This window comes from Triticum aestivum, chromosome 2A, assembly GCF_018294505.1.
Source record: "Triticum aestivum cultivar Chinese Spring chromosome 2A, IWGSC CS RefSeq v2.1, whole genome shotgun sequence".
NCBI lineage: Eukaryota > Viridiplantae > Streptophyta > Magnoliopsida > Poales > Poaceae > Triticum > Triticum aestivum.
In genome coordinates, this window is record NC_057797.1 from 627687592 (window position 1) to 627712505 (window position 24914).

Consider the following 24914-nt stretch of genomic DNA (forward strand, 5'->3'; position numbering starts at 1 on the left):
CTACCCGGAGTCTATATAAACCGGAGGTTTTAGTCCGTAGGACAACATACACATCAACAATCATACCATAGGCTAGCTTCTAGGGTTTAGCCTCCTCGATCTCGTGGTAGATCTACTCTTGTACTACCCATATCATCAATATTAATCAAGCAGGACGTAGGTTTTACCTCCATCGAGAGGGCCCGAACCTGGGTAAAACTTCGTGTCCCTTGTCTCCTGTTACCACCCGGCCTAGACACACAGTTCGGGACCCCCTATCCGAGATCCGCCGGTTTTGACACCGACACCCATCATTGGAATATATGAGCCAAGTTCTATAATGAAAAATTTCCACTAGTATATGAAAGTGATATCATAGGAGACTCTCTATCATGAAGATCATGGTGCTACTTTGAAGCAAAAGTGTGGAAAAAGTATAGTAGCATTGTCCTTCTCTCTTTTTCTCTCATTTTTATTTTATTTTTATTTGGGCCTTCTTTCTTTTTTGGCCTCTTTTTTTTGTCCGGAGTCTCATCCCGACTTGTGGGGGAATCATAGTCTCCATCATCCTTTCCTCACTGGGACAATGCTCCAATAATGATGATCATCACACTTTATTTACTTACAACTCAAGAATTACAACTCGATACTTAGAGCAAGAATATGGCTCTATGTGAATGCCTCCGGCGGTGTACCGGGATGTGCAATGACTCATGAGTGACATGTATGAAAGAATTATGAACGGTGGCTTTGCCACAAATACGATGTCAACTACATGATCATGCAAAGCAATATGACAATGATGAAGCGTGTCATAATAAGGGAACGATGGAAAGTTGCATGGCAATATATCTCGGAATGGCTATGGAAATGCCATAATAGGTAGGTATGGTGGCTGTTTTGAGGAAGGTATATGGTGGGTTTAAGTTACCGGTGAAAGTTGCGCGATACTAGAGAGGCTAGCAATGGTGGAAGGGTGAGAGTGCGTATAATCCATGGACTCAACATTAGTCATAAAGAACTCACATACTTATTGCAAATATCTATTAGTTATCGAAACAAAGTATTACGCGCATGCTCCTAGGGGGATAGATTGGTAGGAAAAGACCATCGCTCGTCCCCGACCGCCACTCATAAGGAAGACAATCAAGAAATAAATCATGCTCCGACTTCATCACATAACGGTTCACCATACGTGCATGCTACGGGAATCACAAACTTCAACACAAGTATTTCTCAAATTCACAACTACTCAACTAGCATGACTCTAATATCACCATCTCCATATCTCAAAACAATTATCAAGTATCAAACTTCTCATAGTATTCAATGCACTTCTATGAATTTTTATATTAAAGCAAATTTCCATGTTGTTCCAAAGGACTCCCAAAATAATATAAGTGAAGCATGAGAGATCAATTATTTCTATAAAATAAATCCACCACCGTGCTCTAAAAGATATAAGTGAAGCACTAGAGCAAAAACTATATAGCTCAAAAGGTATAAGTGAAGCACATAGAGTATTCTAATAAATTTCAAATCATGTGAGTCTCTCTCAAAAGGTGTGTACAGCAAGGATGATTGTGGTAAATTAAAAAGCAAAGACTCAAATCATACAATACACTCCAAGCAAAACACATATCATGTGGTGAATAAAAATATAGCTCCAAGTAAAGTTACTGATAGACGAAGACGAAAGAGGGGATGCCTTCCGGGGCATCCCCAAGCTTAGGCTTTTTGGTGTCCTTGAATTTTACCTTGGGTGCCATGGTCATCCCCAAGCTTAGTATCTTGCCACTCCTTGTTCCATAATCCATCAAGACTTTTACCAAAAACTTGAAAACTTCACAACACAAAACTCAAAATAGAAAATCTCGTGAGCTCTGTTAGCGAAAGAAAACAAAACACCACTTCAAGGTACTGTAATGAACTCATTCTTTATTTATATTGGTGTTAAACCTACTGTATTCCAACTTCTCTATGGTTTATAAACTCTTTTACTAGCCATAGATTCATCAAAATAAGCAAACAACACAAGAAAAACAGAATCTGTCAAAAACAGAACAGTCTGTAGTAATCTGTAGCTAATGCAACTTATGGAACCCCAAAAATTCTAAAATAAATTGATGGACGTGAGGAATTTATCTATTAATAATCTTCAAAAAGAATTAACTAAATAGCACTTTCCAAATAAAAATGGTAGTAATTCTCGTGAGCGCTAAAGTTTCCGTTTTTTACAGCAAGATCAAAAAGACTTTCCGCAAGTCTTCCGAACGGTTCTACTTGGTACAAACACTAATTAAATACAAAAAACACAACCAAAACAGAGGCTAGATAAATTATTTATTGAATAACAGGAAGGAAAAATATTGGATTGTCTCCCAACAAGCGCTTTTCTTTAAAGCCTTTTAGCTAGGCATTGATAATTTTAATGATGCTCACATGAAAGACAAGAATTGAAGCACAAAGAGAGCATCGTAAAACATGTGACAAACACACTAAGTCTAACATACTTCCTACGCATAGGCATCTTATAGGCAGACAAATTATCAAGCCAAGCAAAAACTAGCATATGCAAGGAAGCAGAAAGAAACAATAGCAATCTCAACATAACGAGAGGTGATTTGGTAACATGTAAATTTCTACAACCATATTTTCCTCTCTCATAATAATTATATGTAGGATCATAAGCAAATTCAACAATATAGCTATCACAAAACATATTCTTAACACGATCCACATGTATGCAAAGTTGACACTCTTCCAAAATAGTGGGGTTAACATTAACTAAAGTCATGACCTCTCCAAACCCACTTTCATCAAAAACTTCATAAGATTGAACATTCTCCAAATATGTGGTATCTAAAGTTTACACTCTTCCAAACCCACTTTCAATATTATTGCAAACATTATAATCAATCTTATATTCATCATGGGGCTTAAATAAATTTTCAAAATCATAAGAAGAATCACCCCAATCATGATCATTGCAACAAGTGGTAGTCATAGCAAAGCTAGCATCCCCAAGCTTAGGGTTTTGCATATTATAAGCACAATTGACATTAATAGAATTTATACTATCATCATTGCAATCATGCTTTCTATTCAAAGATCCATCGTGAATCACTCCATAAAGTACTTCATCACAATTTTCAGATTCACAAATTTCAAGCAAAACTTCATAAAGATAATCTAGTGCACAAAAACTCACTAGAAATTGGTTCACCATAATTGGATCTCTTAAAAAGATTAGCAAGCGGATGAGGATCCATAGATCTTAGGTTCTCTGTTTAGCAATAAATAAACAACTATTCCAACCAAACGAGCAAACGAGCCAAGTAAGACATCAAAGCAAATGGAAAGACGAACATAAGAAGGGCAAATAAAACGGCAATGGTGAAGTGGGGGAGAGGAAAACGAGAGGCAAATGGCAAATAATGTAATGCGAGGGATAAGGGTTTGTGATGGGTACTTGGTATGTCTTGACTTGTGCGTTGACTCCGGCAACGGCGCCAGAAATGGCTCGTTGTCAGGAGTCAAATCTTGACTTGACTTGGCGCGAATCTCCCCGGCAACGGCGCCAGAAATCCTTCTGCTACCGCTTGAGCACTGCGTTGGTTTTCCCTTGAAGAGGAAATGGTGATGTAGCAAAGTAGCATAAGTATTTCCCTTAGTTTTTGAGAACCAAGGCTTCAATCTAGTAGGAGATCACGCTCGAGTCCCACACACCTACACAAACAAATAAGAACCTCACAACCAACGCGATAAAGGGGTTGTCAATCCCTTCACAGTCACTTACGAGAGTGAGATCTGATAGATATGATAAGATAATATTTTTGGTATTTTTATGATAAAAAGAAATAAAGATGCAAAGTAAAATAAACGGCAAAGGAAATAACTAAGTGTTGGAAGATTAATATGATGGAAGATAGACCCGGGGGCCATAGGTTTCACTAGTGGCTTCTCTCAAGAGCATAAGTATTACGGTGGGTAAACGAATTACTATCGAGCAATTAATAGAATTGAGCATAGTTATGAGAATATATAGGTATAATCATGTGTATAGGCATCACGTCCGCGACAAGTAGACCGAAACGATTCTGCATCTACTACTATTACTCCACACATCGACCGCTATCCAGCATGCATCTAGAGTATTATGTTCATAAGAACAGAGTAATGCTTTAAGTAAGATGACATGATGTAGAGGGATAAACTCATGCAATATGATATAAACCCCATCTTTTTATCCTCGATGACAACAATACAATATGTGCCTTGCTGCCCCTGTTGTCACTGGGAAAGGACACCGCAAGATTGAACCCAAAGCTAAGCACTTCTCCCATTGCAAGAAAGATCAATCTAGTAGGCCAAACCAAACCAATAATTCGAAGAGACTTGCAAAGATAAACCAATCATACATAAAATAATTCAGAGGAGATTCAAATATTGTTCATAGATAAACTTGATCATAAACCCACAATTCATCGGATCTTGACAAACACACCGCAAAAGAAGATTACATCGAATAGATCTCCAAGAGAATCGAGGAGAACTTTGTATTGAGATCCAAAAAGAGAGAAGAAGCCATCTAGCTAATAACTATGGACCCGTAGGTCTGAAGTAAACTACTCACACATCACCGGAGAGGCCATGGAGTTGATGTAGAGGCCCTCCATGATCAATGCCCCCTTCGGCGGAGCTCCGGAAAAGGCCCCGAGATGGGATCTCTCGGGTACAGAAGGTTGCGGCGGTAGAATTAGGTTTTCGTGGTGCTCCTGGATGTTTGGGGGATACGTGAATATATATAGGAGGAAGAAGTACGTCGGTGGAGCAACGAGGGGCCCATGAGGGTGGAGGGCGCGCCCCCTGCTTCGTGCCCGCCTTGATCGTTTCTTGACGCCCACTCCAAGTCTTCTGGATCGCGTTTGTTGAGAAAATTACGTTCCCGAAGGTTCCATTCCGTTTGGACTCCATTTGATATTCCTTTTCTTCGAAACCCTAAAATAGGAAAAAAAACAGCAATTTGGGTTGAGCCTCCAGTTAGTAGGTTAGTCCCAAAAATGATATAAAAGTGTAAAATAAAGCCCATTAACATCCAAAATAGATAATATAATAGCATGGAGCAATCAAAAATTATGGATACGTTGGAGACGTATCACAGATATGTAAGTGATTTTTTGTTAAGTGATGGACAAACAGATTCCACAGATTGGTGCTATGATTTTGGATCTACATCGGTTCAGAAAATAAAATAAATTCTAAACCTAAGGTGGCGGCATCAGAAGAGCTCGTGTGTTCAGATGAGGTCTTCTACAGAGGGGGTGTCTTCTGCTATTGAAAATGAATGCTAAAACTACTACTGCATAACTTTGATGTTGAGTTCAGATCTAAATATATAATCTAAAGAAGGAAGAGGAAGAATGGCGAAGAACTCCGATGAACTGAGCAAACCCTAGTGCAGATCTTATATGAGTCAAAATAAGTACCTGCGGATGCTGATGAACAGCGGAGGGGCGTCACCGTTTTCTGGTCGAGGTCAGGTTGATGCAGCGGCCAAGGTTGATGAAGTCGACGTGGGCGGCGGAGCTCCGGAGGCGTCCGTTGTCGCGAGGAAGGAGAAGAAGAGGCAGAGGCAGGGGTAAAAGTGAAAAGGAGGACCCCCTATCCCTATTTATAAGGAAGTGGATAGATGGCATGCGCGGGAATCGAGAAGGCCGAAAAATGATTATGTGGCTGTGTGGACGCCTTGATTTTCGAGAGGTCCATTAAAGATAAAAGATCTGTTGAGATATCCAGGGCTTCGTGCGAAGTTAATGCGAGATGATGTCATGGTGGGTTAACACAATTCTGAGATGTGACGTCATGGCGGATTATAATGAAATGATAAAGAATTGACGATGGAAGATTCTGCTAAGTCAAATACTGAAAATTGATGTGAACAAGTTCAAATCAACCTGGGGCCTAATGTTGGGGATATGACTATTGAATATGACCCGTCCAGGAGGGGCCGGGTCACGCTGCTGGCGGCTTAAAAGATGAAGAAGTCCGACGAGGCCCAAGACATGAAGATGGCGGTTCGTGAAGCAGGCTTATTGATGTGAATGAGTTCAAATCAACCTGGGGCCTAATGTTGGGGATATGACTATTGAATATGACCCGCCCAGGAGGGGCCGGGTCACGCTGCTGGCGGCTTAAAAGATGAAGAAGTCCGCCCAAGACATGAAGATGACGGTTCATGAAGTAGGCTTATTGAAGGCCCAAGACCCAGAGGCGACTTAAGGCCCAAAGGGATGAGACGCCATATATTTAACTTTATTGTAAGGCAAGCTTATTAGAAACCGAGCCGGTCACGTTTGTGTGAGCCGGCCGGACTCTGTAAACCGTCGGGCATCAACCTGTATGGGTGACCCGGCGGCGGGTTAACTGAAGTAACAACCAATCGAGAATTAGGTCAAGCGTAATCGCTCTCTGATAATCGAAACTCAAGCAATACAACCTAAAGCAGGAGTAGGCTTTTACCTCGTTGAGAGGGGCCGAATCTGGGTAACTCTCTGTGTCGTTGTCCCGTTTAACCCCTTCGAGCTAACCTAGCTGTGATGGCTTCACACCTAAGTCCTTTTGCTAGGGCATCTGTCATGTTAAGTTCATGACACACACGGTGGGTTTGGTGCCGGAGAGAGAGGAATTGTAACGGAGGAAGCTGGGGGATTTGACGGATAGAAACCCTAAAACATGCCGGATACGGTAATATAGCGGCTGAGCCGGGTTTTTACGGGTCACTTTTTTTACATAATCTATTTAGACAAAATCGATAAAAATTGTAAGAGCCGACGAGGTTATACTGGATCTGCTAGAGATGCTGTGATGATACTGGCACATATGCATTCCTGAGCTCCTGATCGTCACCTAGCCGGCCGTCGTCTCCAAACATTTTACCAATCTCTCCCGCCAGGGTGCCGGTCGTCGCCTCCAACTGCGAGTTCAAAACCGCCGCAGATGCAGAACCCCAACGGCACCATCCTCCAGCTCTACCACTCCGGCCGTCTCTCTGCCGCCCTCCACGCCTTCCAATCGCTCCCCTCCTCGCCCGCTCCCGCTCCTCTCTCCGCGGCCACATACGCCGCCCTCGTCGCCGCATGCTCCCGCCTCCGCTCCCTCTGCCAGGGCCGCCTCGTCCACCACCACTTGATTGCATCCCCTGATGCCGGACTTGCCCGAAATACTGTCCTCAACAACCACCTTATCACCATGTACGGCCGGTGCGCTGCCCCAGACTCTGCCCGCCTGGTGTTCGACGAAATGCCTGCCAAGAACCCTGTCTCTTGGGCATCTGTTATCGCGGCCCACGTGCAGAACAGACGCTCCACTGATGCTCTCGTTCTGTTCTCTTTAATGCTACGGGCGGGGACTGCGCCTGACCAGTTTGCGCTCGGTAGTGCTGTGCGTGCGTGCGCAGAGCTTGGGGACGCTGTTGTGGGAAGGCAGGTGCATGCACAGGCTATGAAGTCTGAGACTGGAAATGACTTGATCGTGCAGAATGCTCTTGTCACGATGTACTCCAAGAGCGGCTTCGTTGGGGATGGGTACTTGCTCTTCACGAGGATGAGGGAGAAAGACCTGATTTCCTGGGGGTCCATTATTGCAGGGTTTGCACAGCAAGGGTGCGAAATGGAGGCGTTGCAGATTTTCAGGGAGATGATTGCTGAGGGGCTGCATCATCCTAATCAGTTCCATTTGGGAAGCGTGTTTAGGGCTTGTGGGGTTCTGGGTAGTTTGGAGTATGGGAAGCAGATTCATAGCTTGTCTGTGAAGTATAGGCTGGACTGTAACTCATATGCAGGTTGTTCATTAAGCGACATGTATGCCCGGTGCAAGAAATTGGAGTCTGCAAGGAAAGTGTTTTATGGGATTGATGCTCCAGATTTGGTTTCTTGGAATTCAATAATCAATGCTTGCTCTGTTGAGGGTCTCCTTAGTGAGGCTATGGTACTGTTCTCTGATATGAGAGACTCTGGCCTCAGGCCTGATGGCATTACCGTTAGGGGCTTGTTATGTGCGTGTGCGGGCTGTGATGCTTTACAACATGGAAGATTGATCCACTCTTACTTGGTCAAAATGGGTTTGGATGGGGATGTCTCAGTATGCAATTCTTTACTCAGCATGTATGCGCGGTGTATGGATTTCTCCTCTGCGATGGATGTTTTTCATGAGACAAAAGATCGTGATGTTGTCACCTGGAACAGCATTCTCACTGCATGTGTACAGCACCAGCATCTGGAAGTAGTCTTTGAGTTGTTCAACCTTTTGCAGAGGTCGGTGCCGAGTCTGGACGGGATCAGTTTAAACAATGTTCTGAGTGCTTCTGCCGAGTTGGGTTACCTTGAAATGGTGAAACAGGTCCATGCATACACCTTCAAAGTAGGTCTGGTGAACGATACAATGCTGAGCAATGGTCTAATTGATACCTATGCTAAATGTGGAAGTTTAGATGATGCCGCAAAGCACTTTGAAATGATGGGCACCAACTGTGACGTGTTCTCTTGGAGCAGTTTGATTGTTGGCTATGCCCAATCTGGTTATGCAAGGAAAGCACTTGATTTATTTGCGAGGATGAGAAACTTGGGAATCAGGCCAAATCATGTAACATTTGTTGGGGTTCTCACAGCATGCAGCCGCGTCGGCTTTGTCGATGAAGGCTGCTATTACTACAGTATTATGGAGCCTGAACATGGCATTCTTCCAACAAGAGAGCATTGTTCATGTGTCATTGACTTGCTATCACGTGCTGGGAGACTAACTGAGGCAGCAAAATTTGTTGATCAAATGCCATTTGAGCCCGATATTGTGATGTGGAAGACCCTGCTTGCTGCTAGCAAAACACATAATGACGTGGAGATGGGAAAGAGGGCAGCAGAAGGCGTTTTGAATATTGATCCTTCCCATTCTGCTGCCTATGTCTTGTTGTGCAACATATATGCTGCTTCTGGTGATTGGAATGAGTTTGCAAGATTGAAGAAGGCAATGAGAAGCAGTGGTGTTAAGAAATCACCAGGGAAGAGCTGGGTTAAGTTAAAGGGGGAGCTAAAAGTCTTTATAGTAGAGGACAGATCGCATCCAGAGTCTGAGGAAATTTACACAATGCTTGATATAGTTGGAATGGAAATGATAAAAGCTGGTTATGTTCCAAAGCTACCATGTCAATATACTAGTTTTGATCATACAAATAGTGATTTGTCAGATGAAGAAATGGTTATGGAATATGGTTGAGTCAGGTCTTCTTGGGGGTTTGTTAGAATTGGCCAACCTACCAAAGCTGTATGACACTTGGTCTTTGTGACCGTGTGCTGTATTTGATTAATTAATCCGCAGTCCAGCAGGCCATTGGTTTCTTCCATAAATAGATGGAAAGAAGAGGTAAGTTTGTGACCAGAAGCTGTTGCTTTTCCTTTGGCTTCCATATGTGAAGAGAAATATGTCTTACCGGGTTGTTTGAACAGTCTACCTAGTAAGCCTGCTGAGGCCTGAAAGAGCTACTAAAGTGATCTTGTTATTTGATAGATAAAGGGCAAGTTAAATGTGTTTGAATGACCACATAGTCCTACTAAGTAGGATTTTAGTAGTGGAGCAAGATACTGGATTATGGTCAAGAGTCTGAGCTGTACAGAATGGTCAAAGACCAGTCTCTTTTAATCTACCACTGCACTGAGAAGCTTTTCATTTTTAAGGGTATCAGCTTGTCAGCACGAGTTCTACCACAAGGAAGTTCAGAGTAACATATCTCATGCAAGCTAGTTCTGCGGATATATGTATTTGGTGAAGACAACAATTACAGAATGAATTCACATGGGAGTAACAGAGACACATGTAGTAGCAACATGGGGACGGTGGACTGTTCAAAAATTCAATAGACTCTCACCTCATTATTTTCCTCAGAAGGTTTGATAGTCACCAGCAGTCTATCAGGTATTACTATAGATTTACAGTTGCAACATAAAGCTGATCTATAGGAATGCGCATTTACATCATAGGGTTAAGGATTCGGTTAGGCCAAAGCTATTGGCTTGGATCAAGGGTCTACCCTGATCATGTATTCAGTAGGTAAGTAGCCCTAGTTAGATTCTTCCTTTCTTTTGGGATGTAAATATTTTGTACAGTTTTTTTCCTGTTTGGATTTTAATAAAGGACTGTGGGGATTTGCCCTGCAGTAAATAGTAAAAAAAAACGTCTTTACTGATTCATTCTATTATCAGGTTTGATGTGAAAACAAGTATGCTAAAGTGTACTTTCTGATGTTAGTAGCTGTGCTACAATGCATGCTAATCCACAGGACGTGTAACAGTCTAACAAACATTTCTGACAGGTCATCGTTGTAGATATTGATTGTATGATTAATATCATGTTGGAGATAGCGATTGGATTAATCATTTTATAGCTCCAAGTAAATTTTAATAATGCAGTTAAACAGATGGGGCTATATCGCTTTACATCTCGTCCCTAGTCTAATTCTCACCATGCCATCCTGTTGACATAACAAATATGTGTTCGAAATGCTTATTGTAGCATATAAGAACTGGGTTTTGACAAACGGGGGTATGTCACAGGAAGGCAATCTTCACCAGTAAACCTTCAGATGGAACTGTTAAGTGCGAAAAAGGATAAGCAAATAATAATTGTTGTGTCAAAATATACACTCTACGATATGGAAATCTTTTCCTTCTCTACAAAAGAAATTTAAGAACGGAAAGAAATGGCTTTCCAGATCCTTGAAACTCGAAGAGCAGACGTGCATACTATATCTACACTAAGCAAGGGAAGTCTTAGCAGCCGTGAGATACACCATTTGCCTTCTTGATATCACTGCCGTCTTTGGTTGCCAAAAGTGGTTCAGTCTCCTTATCTGGCATCTACAAAGGCATAAAAAACATGAAATGAGTGAAACTGAAATTTGGGAGCAAATTGAACTGTATTTCATGGAAGAGTTGCCAATTTTCTCGACACATTCATCATAAAAACTATGCTTAAGAGAGCACATATTATTCATAAATATAATTAAGCTAAACTGATGAGCTCTAGTTTGCTTCCAGTATTGGGTAATGGATTGGCAGAAGCATGGTATTATCAATTGTCCGAGTTTACTTTTGTCAGCTAATGTGCATAAAAGTTTCTGTCCTGCACACATAATAATCCTTATCACTTGCTTTTGCTGCCAGAAAATACTAATTTTGTACATCAATATGCAAATTTTAATTGATGTATAGTCTCAACTTTTGAAATATGAATGTTTATTTCAGAAAATTCAACTGCTACTACATTTTGTTTGACGTGGAAATTTGACTCTTTACTGTTGCTGCTGAGATTAGGAGCATAAGAATTGTTAGTATAACTGCCATTCGTCGATCTACCTTCTATTTTGTGCCATCAAGATTATAATCATGATTTAGATATGATACCAGGTTGGAGGCAAAATCAAACCTGTGAAACTGGCAGAGCATCATTTGTTGACTTCTTCTTGCTCTCCCTGACTGAGAAGAAGGAATACAATGCCATACCAAATATGGCGACCAGAATGCCTAATATGTTCTTCATGGTGAAAGGATCGTGTAGTAGAGTGTAGCCAAAAGAGAGAACCAGGCATGTCTTAAGGTGGCCAAGCACCTGGTATGTGACTGGAGACGTCGTTCCAATCACAAGAAATGTACTGAAGTTCACAGATACCGCAATCAAGCAAGATAGGATGATGAAACCCTGCATATAATTCATGATAAAGAGCATCATGTTGCATGTATTGTCCATCGAAATTTGAGGTATATCTCTGAGAGCGTTAACTTGCAACATATATGTTTAATGTCTCACCCAGGAGCATGACAATCAACTGCTACTGCGCTTAAAATGCTGATTCATTCTAGCAGTAACAGCTGGAGCAATTTCATATTAATTTGTTGTTTACTTCTTTAGGACTGTAGGTATCAATGTACCATTGAAATAAACTTGAACGTAAGGCACTTCACATTTTACATTTATGAAATCTAGCAGTAGTTACATGCATAAAATCTATCTTATTTTCCCCCCTTCAAATCACTGGGTTTGGTCTTCATTTTATACATTTCTTTCATGGAAAAGCACTAAAAGTGAAATGTATATTCAGGCTATAACAATTTTTAGTCGGGAGTCCCAACTTGATAGGTAGATCAGGAAATTATTTGATGTCAGGTTTCAGAACTTTGGCTAGCTACTTAGAAAGAACAAATTGTGAGTGTCACTTCCTCACCGAAGAAGCCATGCATTATGAATTTCGACAAAATAGTTGGCTTGACGGGCATTTTTAAAAGAATGTTAAGATCTCACAGTGACATTATAAAATTGTTCTTTTCAGATATTTGTAACTGCATGAAATATTCAGAACATACCACAACTGGAGTGGTGTATTTGTGGGCGAAGACACTGCGGTTTGTAAGGAGTCGATCCACAAACGGGCCGGTCGCAAACAAAATTGCTGCTTGGTATGGCGCAGATTGGTACAGAAGCTGCGTTGACGAGACCTTCAGTTTCTTCTGTATTGTGTTTGTGAGCTTCATTCAAAGTTGTTGGGTTAAGGATACCATGTGGCTACAGTAACAAGATAAAGATTCACCTATTTTTATATGAAAGTAAATGCAACCTAATTCAGAAAGAATCTAGCACTAAGAAATAAGAATTTTGATGCTTCACAAATAACATATATGGTTCTCCAGCCTTTAAGAAAACCTGCTAAGACTACTGCAAGTTGCATTTAAAAGGTTTCGAATAATAAGATTTCCTTATTCTTTTCTTTTAATCTGCAGTTTTTGGAATGTCAACGACGAGTAAAGTATTAAATGTAGGATACAATTTGGCCAACACAAGTGGTGGCGATGGCGAGGCCAGAAAGGACGGACCCAAGTAGATTTAGCTCGAGATCTGTAACTGATGCGATACCTACTCCAAGAAGTAAGACCATAAGAGAGAGCTTGATAGTCTCGCTGCACGTTGTTGGACTGGTATTAGCTCACTGATGATAAAAATAAATACCATAGGCCCAGAAAAACTAAACAAGTAAATGACTCATTTATGCGTGATTAGCTTTTCATCGTTTGATCCAAAAGTTGATGCTTGTAAAAGAACACATCTAAAGTTATTTCCCCCTTTGAATATAATATATAATACTATGGATTAGCAATAATTTCTTGTTCCAGTTTCAAATTATCAATATGTACTTTAGTATAGTGCATGTGCCATCATCTATCTTGTATCTTTTTGCTCTGATCATAAATGGGGTGCAATTTACAGTGGTTGACTCCTTAATTAAGGTAAAGTACTGAGTTTATATTGAAAAACCTGAATCTTTTGTTCAGGAAGATTGTCTCCAACAGCACAGTGAAAGGTATTATGGCCAGTTTCGTCATCTGCAGAACATACTGAATTCAAAATACTTGCGGCATGGTTTATGAAAAATGGTACCTAGATAGAGCAGCCCTTACCTGGTAGAATCCAATGGAGTTGAATCCTAAACTAAGGTTTAAAAGTCCAATTGAGGTGCCGTTCAGAAACCCAAAGAGGATCACTGTATGTCCATCAATTGCCTTGGGCTCAAAAAAGTGTAAGCGTTGTGCCACATGGAGGGTGCAGTAGGTCACCATGAGATGCCAGCTTGTTAATGTTGTAGCTACATTCGAAAACAACAGAGTTAAGCATAAATTGCAAGTATTTGAATCTATTCATGCATGGCCTTTGGTTTGTTGTTAAGTTCTGTTGAATCTTGCAAACATGAAGGCTTCTGTACTGACCGAATGGGAAACCAAGTGTGCTGATGAGAGCTTTGTTGCAGATGACAATGGCAACTGAAGATGCAACGGAGAGCGCGAGAGACCCGATCACGCCGAGCTGTAAACCAGCTGTCATCTTGACCAGCTGATGTTTCCTTGCTTATCTGAAGTTACATTATCATGAAGAGTTAGGTGCAAGGTACACATGCTACACACTGAACATAGCCTACTGTTAGCCTGAATTAATTGCTTTTGTGAGACCATACAATTTCTGTTGCAATGGTGTGATAGTGTCCTTTAGTTTATGATATATGTGACTACACCTTCCTATTTTCATGTGAAATGGAAAACCAACTTAATTTGTCTTGATGTACAAGATAATAGGAGAAGAGAAGGTCCATGTTTGGTCGAGTTATTTGGGAGGTAGTTAGTGTTTGAATATTGTTAGTGTCCTTATCAATGTTTATGGAGAGGAATAACTATGACCATCTATGTTCGTCCTAGAATGGAATGGGTCAAATTCTTAGCTGGCCCAAGTCACATACAAGAATTATAGCAGTCAGATGATATCATCCGTTAAGTTTGTTGTATTATAGTACTGCTTAATATTAGTATGTTACGCAGATGTCACATAGATCCAAGCTTCGCAGCAACAACATCTCAATAAACTAGCACCTACTTGCACACCAAATCAGGATAATCATTAACACATTACTGATTACAAATGGAGCATACAAAACTGCTATGACTAGCAAGTGAGACATTATATTAATTAATTATCAGATCCAGAACATGGAGCGCAAACATTAGAAGAGATTGTTATGTTTTGGCATGACTGTAGACTGTAGTCTATACGTCATACTCGACCTAACTACTGGCTTATTTGTACCTATAAATATAATCTGGAGAGTTGGTACCTGCCACCTACTAGGTTGTTTCTTGGTGGGTACAATAATCTAAAGGTAGTTCAAGTGGCTCTCAAATGATTGATACTTCAGCAAGATGTCAACTGAATGACCAAATAGAATAGGAAAAACACATGGGAGCCCATGTGTTTGGTGATTTGGTCACTTCCTAAGCAACATGTTAGATGAGTTTATTTTGAATAAAATGGTCACAATACATGCCATGAATTCACACTTTTAATATGGAAAGGGATTCTATTATATTTTTCTAATTCATCTATCTTATGGACACTGGCTCTTGTATTTTGTTCTAGGAGGGATGAAGTTTACAAATCATTTATAATCACTTCAGTCCTGGCCGGATGCTACATTTACCCTGATATCAATTAGTTTGTATATTTCTTGGAGAGCTGATTTTCCAAGCATAAAAAGACCATGAAAGCGTGAAGAACACAGTTAGGTAACTAGCATAGCTAAGCAATGCTCATGTGGATGTACTGTCTTCTCACAAGGCAGTGATAAGCATAGCTAAACAATGTACAGCAAAGGTGGATAACTGAAATTCTATGCACATGATCATGACATTCATAATGCACCCTACGAAGAACAATCACTATGCGATCCATGACAAATCGCGAACTGTTCATAAGTCGGTGTCTTTGAGACTCTGCTTAGTTATCTTATACTATGATCATATACTGGCTTGATAGGGTAACCTTCAAATCCTGCCAATGCTAAGAAAGAAACCATAAATCTCCACATTGTCGATATGTATGATGCTCTTATGCATGGACTTGGCCAGGGATTGGGGTAGAAACACGGAGTTCAGGTGTAAGCAGGCATGCACAACATACAGAGTTAGAAATGCAAAAACATGATTAACCTGAGAAGCAGCAACATTAGGATCAACCAACAGTAGGAATGTTCGCTTGGGAGTCCGTACCTTTCCGACAGCTGCTGCTTCGTCTCCTCGAAGAACGGCACACCTCCCTCCGTATCGAGAGAACAGAGAGAGGGAGACAGAGAGAGATGAGAGAGCGTAAGGTGGCTCTCCTCTCCTTGGAAGAGGAATGGAGGGAGGGACAGGCACTTTTATGTTCAGAGTTTACAGGGGGGGAAGGTGAGTTTGTATGGTGGGCAGTTAGGTGCTGGCTTTGATGCTGTTGAGTGGATGCTTCCTTGGTGAGCCTATAAGGCATCGTGCAACATGCTCCTTCTACACGAGCGTGCACGACAATTTCCTTCTCAACCAACGAAAGATTCTAGCCTGGGGCCACCGCAGCCATAGAAAATGACGCTGTGAACTGCAAGATTGTCCACTTAAAATGATGAACTCGGACAGCAATCAATATCATAGGCGTGCAAATATATGGACTCTGCGATATTTTTCGTTGCCTAAAAAGCTGAACATTTTAGCATGCAAATGTGTAGGAATTTCTTGGGAAAGGAAATGTCCACTAAGTTTATTTATTTTTGGCAAAAATGCACTCAGTCGACATGGGGTTTTCTATGAGCAAACTGTGTGCCAGCCTCCCAGGGCCTTGAGGGAGAATGCTTTTTGAGATAAAGCATAAATGGAGTTTTCTTTCTCATCAGCAATATACACTTTCCCTCTATTTTAGTAACGTATTGCAACAAGTGCAGCAACCATTCACACATGCCATCTTTCATATCTGGCCATCACCCTTGTTCCTTTTGCCCAAATAAACTATTGCCGCACATTGTTTCCTTATTACTTTACCCAGGACCATGTGAAATGGATGTTTGATCTCAATCAATGCGTGAAATATAGCCTTGATCAGAGTATAGCCGATAGAATATCCAGCGCTTCTAGTCTCACACCCACCATTATCATTTACTATTACTTCATTTTCGGTTTTATGATTGCTTTCAAACATAATCTGTCTTTTTATTTCCCCATCTGTAGATCAAATATATATTTGAATTTTGTGGTATGATTTATTTCGTGTCAATGATAGTACGTTACCAAATGTTTTCACATTTCGTACGGTCATATTCGTCGTATGTTAGGAGCTAGTGTCGGTGAGCACCCACGAAGAATGGGCATCACAGAATATGCTCTTGAGATTAATCATGTATGCGCTTTTTCGTTCAAAAAAGTGCTCCTTTTCTCCAATCATAGGGCGACACTAGGGTAGTACAAACCACCATCCTAGAGAATGTGCTCCTCTGTAATTCTTTTTCCCGCTGCGAGCACTGCAAGTAAGATGCTACTGCCTGTGTGTGAAAGTGGTGAACAAAAAGGGTGAGAGAAAAACAAGAACAAACGGGTGAGACGCATCATTTCCATCGAGCGTCGACCTAACAAAGGCGCATCCACTGCATACATACAGTTAAACAAATGCAAGCTAAAAAGAGGATCAAAACCTGTTGTAATCTCCAATAATTGACGCAACAGAAAGAAAGAAAGAAAGAAAAAAGAAAAGAAAAGAAAAGAATCCCTTTCCTTTTGTCACTTGGGGCACAAGGTTGGGAGGAGGCAGCAGGTGGTTGTAAAGCGCCCGGCTTTCTGTGAATGCAAGCAAAGGTAACGGCCCAACAGCAGCCGCACACAACAACACACGTCCGTCCGCGGAGAGCGGCTCCATTTTATTGCCTCCGTTTGGTGAGCCTTCGGTCTCACTCTTTTTCTCGTACTCGTACCACCTCTCCCCCACATCACCTGAAATCCATTTCGCCGATTAAAAAAGCTGGCAAATCGGCGGGCCTCTCCATTTTACCTCGAACTGTCGGTCCTGATCTTTTACCATTGCATGATTGCAGTGCAATGCAGTTCCAGTGGAGAGAGCATGTACTAGGTGATTCCACTGCATGGGAACTCATTGCGATCCTGTCCAAATCCACGTGAAAATGTTTCCGTTTTCACCACAGGAGCATTTTTGTTGTTCAGGCGTAGATGTTTTGGGATCATTGCGGCCCTGAAGAAAGGCACCGTGGTGCAACCGTCGAGCTACCGTGAGTAGACCGTACGTAGTTTATAGTTTACGAAAAGAGAAAAGTCTAAAATAAACCTTGAATTTGTACTCAGAGTCTGAATCAAACCTTGACCTTCAAATCCGTGAAATTAGCACCCTATTCTCTCTAATCCTGGTCTATCCCAGCCCTTTTTGGCTAAGAGCTTGTTTGTGCCCGGGGGATTGCATAAGTGGTGGGGATTCGCTCCGCGTCAGGTTGAGCGCCACTCTGTGCGCGTTGGCTGGCGAAATAAGATGACTAGCTGTTATCTATATCGTGTTCTGTTATTAGTTAAAAAATAGGATGAGTTAAAGCAATACGAGCATTGCTAGAGTGAGGAGGTACAACTCTTCTCACTTTGTTCGAAACTAGAATGAGCTGGATGAGTAGTTTATAAAAAAAAGATTGAGCTGGATGAGTACTAGTGAAGAAAGGGACGGGATATCGAAAAGTGCAAACAGCAACCGAGCTTCACGGAGCTCTTTATTTTTCCTTCAAAGAAAAATACTTTTTTCACATCCAAAAAAATCTGGAAAAAGCATACACATAGATATATGTTTGTAGTATACATGTATAAAATTTTATAAACATACAGGGAAAGCACAACGACTTTTCGATTGTTTACTACAACAAGTTTTGCCCGAGTCCAGGGAAGGAGGGGTGATGACGGTGGCGCGCCTTCAGCTCGCTTTAATGCTCGTAGTCGTCACTAGGTGGTGTACGGATTTGGATATAGTTTTTTTTTATTGTCAGTAATCGTTGTACTATCATAATTGATGATGAATATATTGAAAGTTTTTCTAGAAAAAAGTGATGCACACAAAAAAGATAAATACATGAATTAAAAGATGTCTTTCCCTTTTTGTTTTTGGGACTGATAATTGTCTTTTTTATGCACTATGCAAATAATCAAATTTGCTGAAATTTTGTACATACTAGAAGAACATGCATATGTATTTGTAGAAAAAAATATTATTTGAAACTTTTTAATATATTTTGAATATTTTTTGAAAAAGGGACTCCATGAAGCTTGTGTTTTGCAACGGCGCATCTCCAACTGCGGCGACAAAAACCCCGCGCACGCGGTAAACTGCCATTTTAGCACGTGCGAGACGTTTTCACGCGCTCCAGCGGAGGCGAGAAACTCGGGCGCGCGGGAAACGATTGCGCGCGGCGGGAGGTCGCGCGCTAAATTTGGCGCACCGCTTCCGGCGCGCCTATAAATTGCTGCGCCCACCACGTGGTCCACATTGCCACGCGCTCTCTCCCTGCTTCCTCTGATTCCTCTGCCGCTTCCTCGCCCCGCCACCGATGCGCCACCACCATGTCGCCGCGCCGCCGGGGATCTTCAGGCTACCGCGGTGTCCGCAAGTGCCCCTCCGGCGCCTTCTATGCTGAGATTCGGTCTGGTGACGTCCGCCTCGGCCTCGGCACGTTCGAGTTGCACCGTAGTTTTTATCTAGTTGCACCGTAGTTTTTATCGTGTTGGACTAGTTTTTTTTATCTATCTATACTATGATGAACTATGTACACACTGTGAAATATCTATGTATCGTTTTTTTATCTATTTTAGCGCGCCGCGCATAGCGCGGCTGTTGGAGATGCTCTAAGACAAAGCCCTGCAGTTGCAGCTGCACACCATCACATTATCAAACTGATTACAACAACAGCACATGCATTTACTGATCATGCACGCCACGACGCGCGCCACTTTGTGCTGCTGCTCCTCGGCCATGCTAGCCAAGCCAGCAAGTAAAAGGAGCACGAGAACGTACAAGGTCGAGCGGAGATGAGGGAGATCGATTGATCCTGCTAGCACTGTGCAGCGCAATGCATGCGACTGAGCAATGCAATTGCCAAACACACAATGCCGATCGATGAAGGAGGCTTTAGTTGGGTTGTGTCTGGTGAGAGCCCACGCGGCGAGAACGATTGAAGTATGGCCCATAGCCAGCCCAGCTAGCGCTGCCCTCCCCCCTCCCCCAGTTACATATGCAATCCCCCCAGTACAAACGAGGTTTCAGCAAAAAGACGCCGGGATAGACCGGGGTTAGAGAGTTTAGGGTGCCAATTTCAAGGATTTTGAGGTCAGGGTTCAATTCAGACTCAAAGTACAAATTTAAGGTTTATTTTAGACTTTTCCCTTACGAAAAATGCTACCGCGGTCACGGATTTCTGTTGGTGGTTTCCTGGCCTCGCTTTGGCCCAAAGCAAGGCTGGATCATCACGTTGCCGCTTGGTGAACTAAAAAACTGTTCCGTCAAGTGGCCCCCCGGAGCCATGCTTTCACGGACTTACTATTAGTTGAGCGGTCTAATCATACTACCATTAATAAAAGCTAGTTAGTACAAAGGCAAGGCAGATTGATTGAGGCATTTTTTTTGTCGTAGTAGGGGAAGAATTCAGAGTTTCAGACGATCTCAGTTGGTTGGCCGCCTTCCGGTTCCGGCATCGGCACACGCAACAGTCTCCCACGTTGCACCAGCTAGGCGTACTGGCCCTAGCCTTGACTGCCTCGCACCCGTCCTGTTCCGGCGTCTGGTGGGCACGGCCGGGCGGCACATCGCACTGACGCAACGCCCGACACGGCCACGGATGGAAGCCTGGCCGATGCGGTGTCGCCGCCGCGCCTTGACTTGTTGCCCCCCCTGCCCCTCGATCGCGTCCTTCCAGATCGCGCACCACGCCGGACCGGTGGTATTGGTGGCAGTAGAACGGAGCAGTAGAGATGTCGTCCGTCCATCCAGGTCCAGCTCCTCACCGGCCATTGGCCCGACCCGAACCGGCCGGTCGACCAGGCGGCCCCTAACTCCGCTTTCAGTGTGCCCCGTGCACGGAGCTGAGCAAAGCGATGGCGCCGCTGCCGTGGTCGGCTTTCCCCCGGGAGACGAGCACGACGCGGACTGGATTGGATCGAATTGAATTCTCGGGTGCTTGTTGCAGTGGAATCATACCGTGCGGTGCAGGGCACTTGTTGTTTGCGGGAAATTTCATGCAGTGTACTGTACTTTGACAGGAATAGATATGGTTAAGGCTGCAGAGGATTCAGTCATCGTAGACGTTTTTTCTTTTAACTATGAGGTGGCGCATACAGTGCCTATCATTAAAATGATCAAGTACGAGATACATCTGTAACTTTACAATGTTTAATATTCAGATTGCCGAGCCTTAGAAGCACACGGAGTGATCGGCTAAATGACAATGGCCAGTACAAGTCATGTTAGAGCATCTACAACCACATGATGAATATAACCCCTCAAACGCCTCCGAATGCGACCGGACGCGCCCGCGAGTAGTGATCGGACACGCCTCAAATTTTACTTGTTGCATCCGGACATCTCATACTAGATTCGTAAATCCATATAAAGACATGCAAATGAAATAACCCAGGTACTACGTCGATCACCTAGGTACTCATCGTCGAAGATGTCGACGATCTCCGTACCAGCATGGGCGGCAGCTGCAGCTTCGACGCCTCCGGCTGCTCTGCTCCGGCCTCCTCCGTCTTTATCTCCGCGTCGAATTCGGCGAAGAGCGCGTTGGAGTCCGCCTGCTCCTGCTGGAGGAACGCCCGGTTGGCCTCCACATAGGCCTCATCCTAGATGGACTCCAGGATGGCCTGCTGCTCCGCCATCTCGTCGGACTGGGCGATGGCGAGCTCCGCCTCTGTCTGCTCCATGTTGAAGACCGGCAGCTGCTGGCCCGACTCCTCCACCTCCATCGGCGCCAACTCCTCCTCCTCCGACTCCGGCGAGTCCGCAAGCAGCCCGACAGCGATGAGGACTGCGTGTGCGGCTTGTCTCGCTCGGATCTCCCGCTAGATCTCGTCGCGACGCTCCGGCGTGAGCATTGCATAGTACGTGATCTTAGTCCGGACCATGGCGGAGCACTGGAACATGGGTAGAGCGCCGAAGCGGGAGAGGGAGGAGGTGGATGGGCTTGGACTGGCGGCGCGGAGAGGGGGAAGGTGGATGTGAAGGAAATATGCCCTAGAGGCAATAATAAAATTGTTATTTTATATTTCCTTATATCATGATGAATGTTTATTATTCATGCTAGAATCGTATTAACCGGAAACTTGATACATGTGCGGATATATAGACAAAATACCGTGTCTCTAGTAAGCCTCTACTAAACTAGCTCGTTAATCAAAGATGGTTAAGTTTCCTAACCATAGACATGTGTTGTCATTTGATGAACGGGGTCACATCAGTAGGAGAATGACGTGATGGACAATACCCATCCGTTAGCTTTGCATATTGGTTGTTCAGTTTTATCGCTATTGCTTTCTTCATGTCAAATACATATTCCTTCGACTATGAGATTATGCAACTCCCAGATACCGGAGGAATACCTTGTGTGCTATCAAATGTCACAACATAACTGGTGTTGGGGAGCGTAGTAATAATTCAAAAAAATTCCTACGTGTCACCAAGATCAATCTAAGAGATGCTAGCAACGAGAGAGAGGGAGTGCATCTTCATACCCTTGAAGATCGCTAAGCGGAAGCGTTGCAAGGAACGCGGTTGATGGAGTCGTACTCGCACGAACTCAAATCGCGAAAGATCCAATCTAGCACCGAACGGACGGCGCCTCCGCGTTCAACACACGTACTGTTGGGGAACGTAGTAATTTCAAAAAAAATCCTACGCACACGCAAGATCATGGTGATGCACAACAACGAGAGGGGAGAGTGTTGTCTACGTACCCTCGTAGGCCGGAAGCGGAAGCGTTATAACAACGCGGTTGATGTAGTCGTACGTCTTCACGGCCCGACCGATCAAGCACCCAAACTACGGCACCTCCAAGTTTTTGCACACGTTCAGCTCGATGACGATCCTCGGACTCCGATCCAGCAAAGTGTCGGGGATGAGTTCCGTCAGCACGACGGCGTGGTGACGATCTTGATGTTCTACCGTCGCAGGGCTTCGCCTAAGCACCGCTACAATATTATCGAGGATTATGGTGGAGGGGGGCACCGCACACGGCTAAGAGATCAATGATCAATTGTTGTGTCTCTGGGGTGCCCCCCTGCCCCCGTATATAAAGGAGTGGAGGAGGGGGCCGGCCAAGGAGGGTGGCGCGCCTAAGGGGGGGAGTCCAACTCCCACCGGGAGTAGGACTCCCCTTTTTCCTATTAGGAGTAGGAGAGGGAAGGAAGAGGAAGGAGGGAGGAAGGAAAGGGGGGCCGGCCCCCCTCCCAATTCGGATTGGGCTTGGGGGGGGGGCGCCCCCTCCCTTGCTCCTTTCCCCTCCTTTCCACTAAGGCCCATATACCTCCTGGGGGTTTCCGGTAACCTCCCGGTGATCCGGTATTGTCCCAATCTCACCCGGAACCTTTCCGGTGTCCAAATATAGTCGTCCAATATATCGATCTTTATGTCTCGACCATTTCGAGACTCCTCGTCAAGTCCGTGATCACATCCGGGACTCCGAACAACCTTCGGTACATCAAAATATATAAACTCATAATGAAACTGTCATCGTAACGTTAAGCGTGCGGACCCTACGGGTTCGAGAACAATGTAGACATGACCGAGACACGTCTCCGGTCAATAACCAATAGCGGAACCTGGATGCTCATATTGGCTCCTACATATTCTACGAAGATCTTTATCGGTCAGACCGCATAACAACATACGTTGTTCCCTTTGTCATCGGTATGTTACTTGCCCGAGATTCGATCGTCGGTATCTCAATACCTAGTTCAATCTCGTTACCGGCAAGTCTCTTTACTCGTTCCGTAATACATCATCTTGCAACTAACTTATTAGTTGCATTGCTTGCAAGGCTTAAGTGATGTGTATTACCGAGAGGGCCCAGAGATACCTCTCCGACAATCGGAGCGACAAATCCTAATCTCGAAATACGCCAACCCAACATGTACCTTTGGAGACACCTGTAGAGCACCTTTATAATCACCCAGTTACGTTGTGACGTTTGGTAGCACACAAAGTGTTCCTCCGGTAAACGGGAGTTGCATAATCTCATAGTCATAGGAACATGTATAAGTCATGAAGAAAGCAATAGCAACATACTAAACGATCGGGTGCTAAGCTAATGGAATGGGTCATGTCAATCACATCATTCTCCTAATGATGTGATCCCGTTAATCAAATGACAACTCATGTCTATGGTTAGGAAACATAACCATCTTCGATTAACGAGCTAGTCAAGTAGAGGCATACTAGTGACACTTTGTTTGTCTATGTATTCACACAAGTATTACGTTTCCGGTTAATACAATTCTAGCATGAATAATAAACATTTATCATGATATAAGGAAATAAATAATAACTTTATTATTGCCTCTAGGGCATATTTCCTTCAGTCTCCCACTTGCACTAGAGTCAATAATCTAGATTACACAGTAATGATTCTAACACCCATGGAGCCTTGGTGCTGATCATGTTTTGCTCGTGGAAGAGGCTTAGTCAATGGGTCTGCTACATTCAGATCCGTATGTATCTTGCAAATCTCTATGTCTCCCACCTGGACTAGATCCCGGATGGAATTGAAGCGTCTCTTGATGTGCTTGGTTCTCTTGTGAAATCTGGATTCCTTTGCCAAGGCAATTGCACCAGTATTGTCACAAAAGATTTTCATTGGACCCGATGCACTAGGTATGACACCTAGATCGGATATGAACTCCTTCATCCAGACTCCTTCGTTTGCTGCTTCCGAAGCAGCTATGTACTCCGCTTCACATGTAGATCCCGCCACGACGCTTTGTTTAGAACTGCACCAACTGACAGCTCCACCGTTTAATGTAAATACGTATCCGGTTTGCGATTTAGAATCGTCCGGATCAGTGTCAAAGCTTGCATCAACGTAACCATTTACGATGAGCTCTTTGTCACCTCCATATACGAGAAACATATCCTTAGTCCTTTTCAGGTATTTCAGGATGTTCTTGACCGCTGTCCAGTGATCCACTCCTGGATTACTTTGGTACCTCCCTGCTAGACTTATAGCAAGGCACACATCAGGTCTGGTACACAGCATTGCATACATGATAGAGCCTATGGCTGAAGCATAGGGAACATCTTTCATTTTCTCTCTATCTTCTGCAGTGGTCGGGCATTGAGTCTTACTCAACTTCACACCTTGTAACACAGGCAAGAATCCTTTCTTTGCTTGATCCATTTTGAACTTCTTCAAAACTTTGTCAAGGTATGTGCTTTGTGAAAGTCCAATTAAGCGTCTTGATCTATCTCTATAGATCTTAATGCCCAATATGTAAGCAGCTTCACCGAGGTCTTTCATTGAA

At 43.3% G+C, this 24914-nt stretch overlaps 2 protein-coding genes and 1 long non-coding RNA gene across 4 annotated transcripts; 2 read left to right on the top strand and 1 right to left on the bottom strand.

Moving 5' to 3' along the window:
* The first annotated feature begins 6870 nt into the window (after window positions 1–6870).
* LOC123189874 (pentatricopeptide repeat-containing protein At3g53360, mitochondrial) lies at window positions 6871–9442 on the top strand. The gene has a single exon (XM_044602392.1). It carries the CDS (start codon window positions 6979–6981, stop codon window positions 9247–9249), a length of 2271 nt encoding a protein of 756 aa, XP_044458327.1. The 5' UTR covers window positions 6871–6978; the 3' UTR covers window positions 9250–9442.
* A 489-nt stretch (window positions 9443–9931) lies between these two features.
* On the top strand, window positions 9932–19185 carry LOC123189876 (uncharacterized). Of its 2 annotated transcripts, none has more exons than XR_006496025.1 (4): window positions 9932–10080; window positions 11436–11786; window positions 12356–13962; window positions 18661–19185. It is a non-coding gene; the product is annotated as an uncharacterized lncRNA (long non-coding RNA). The 2 variants fall into 2 exon arrangements; XR_006496026.1 differs by having other exon boundaries at window positions 9973–10080; window positions 11424–11786.
* Window positions 10576–15712, bottom strand: LOC123189875 (UDP-xylose transporter 1). Its single transcript, XM_044602393.1, has 8 exons — window positions 15612–15712; window positions 13785–13927; window positions 13479–13663; window positions 13336–13403; window positions 12848–12980; window positions 12390–12551; window positions 11455–11727; window positions 10576–10886 (listed from the first exon to the last, which is right to left on the bottom strand). The coding sequence occupies exons 2-8, from the start codon at window positions 13897–13899 to the stop codon at window positions 10800–10802; spliced, it is 1023 nt and encodes a 340-aa protein (XP_044458328.1). The 5' UTR covers window positions 13900–13927; window positions 15612–15712; the 3' UTR covers window positions 10576–10799.
* Window positions 19186–24914: the final 5729 nt, after the last annotated feature.

Coding starts and splice junctions, on each gene's coding strand:
- LOC123189875 (XM_044602393.1), bottom strand. CDS start 13,899: ATGACAGCTGGTTTACAGCTCGGCGTGATCGGGTCTCTCGCGCTCTCC. Junction 13,664..13,784: donor CACACTTGGTTTCCCATTCG/GTCAGTACAGAA, acceptor TTTCGAATGTAG/CTACAACATTAACAAGCTGG. Junction 12,552..12,847: donor CCACTTGTGTTGGCCAAATT/GTATCCTACATT, acceptor CTTTGAATGAAG/CTCACAAACACAATACAGAA.
- LOC123189874 (XM_044602392.1), top strand. CDS start 6,979: ATGCAGAACCCCAACGGCACCATCCTCCAGCTCTACCACTCCGGCCGT.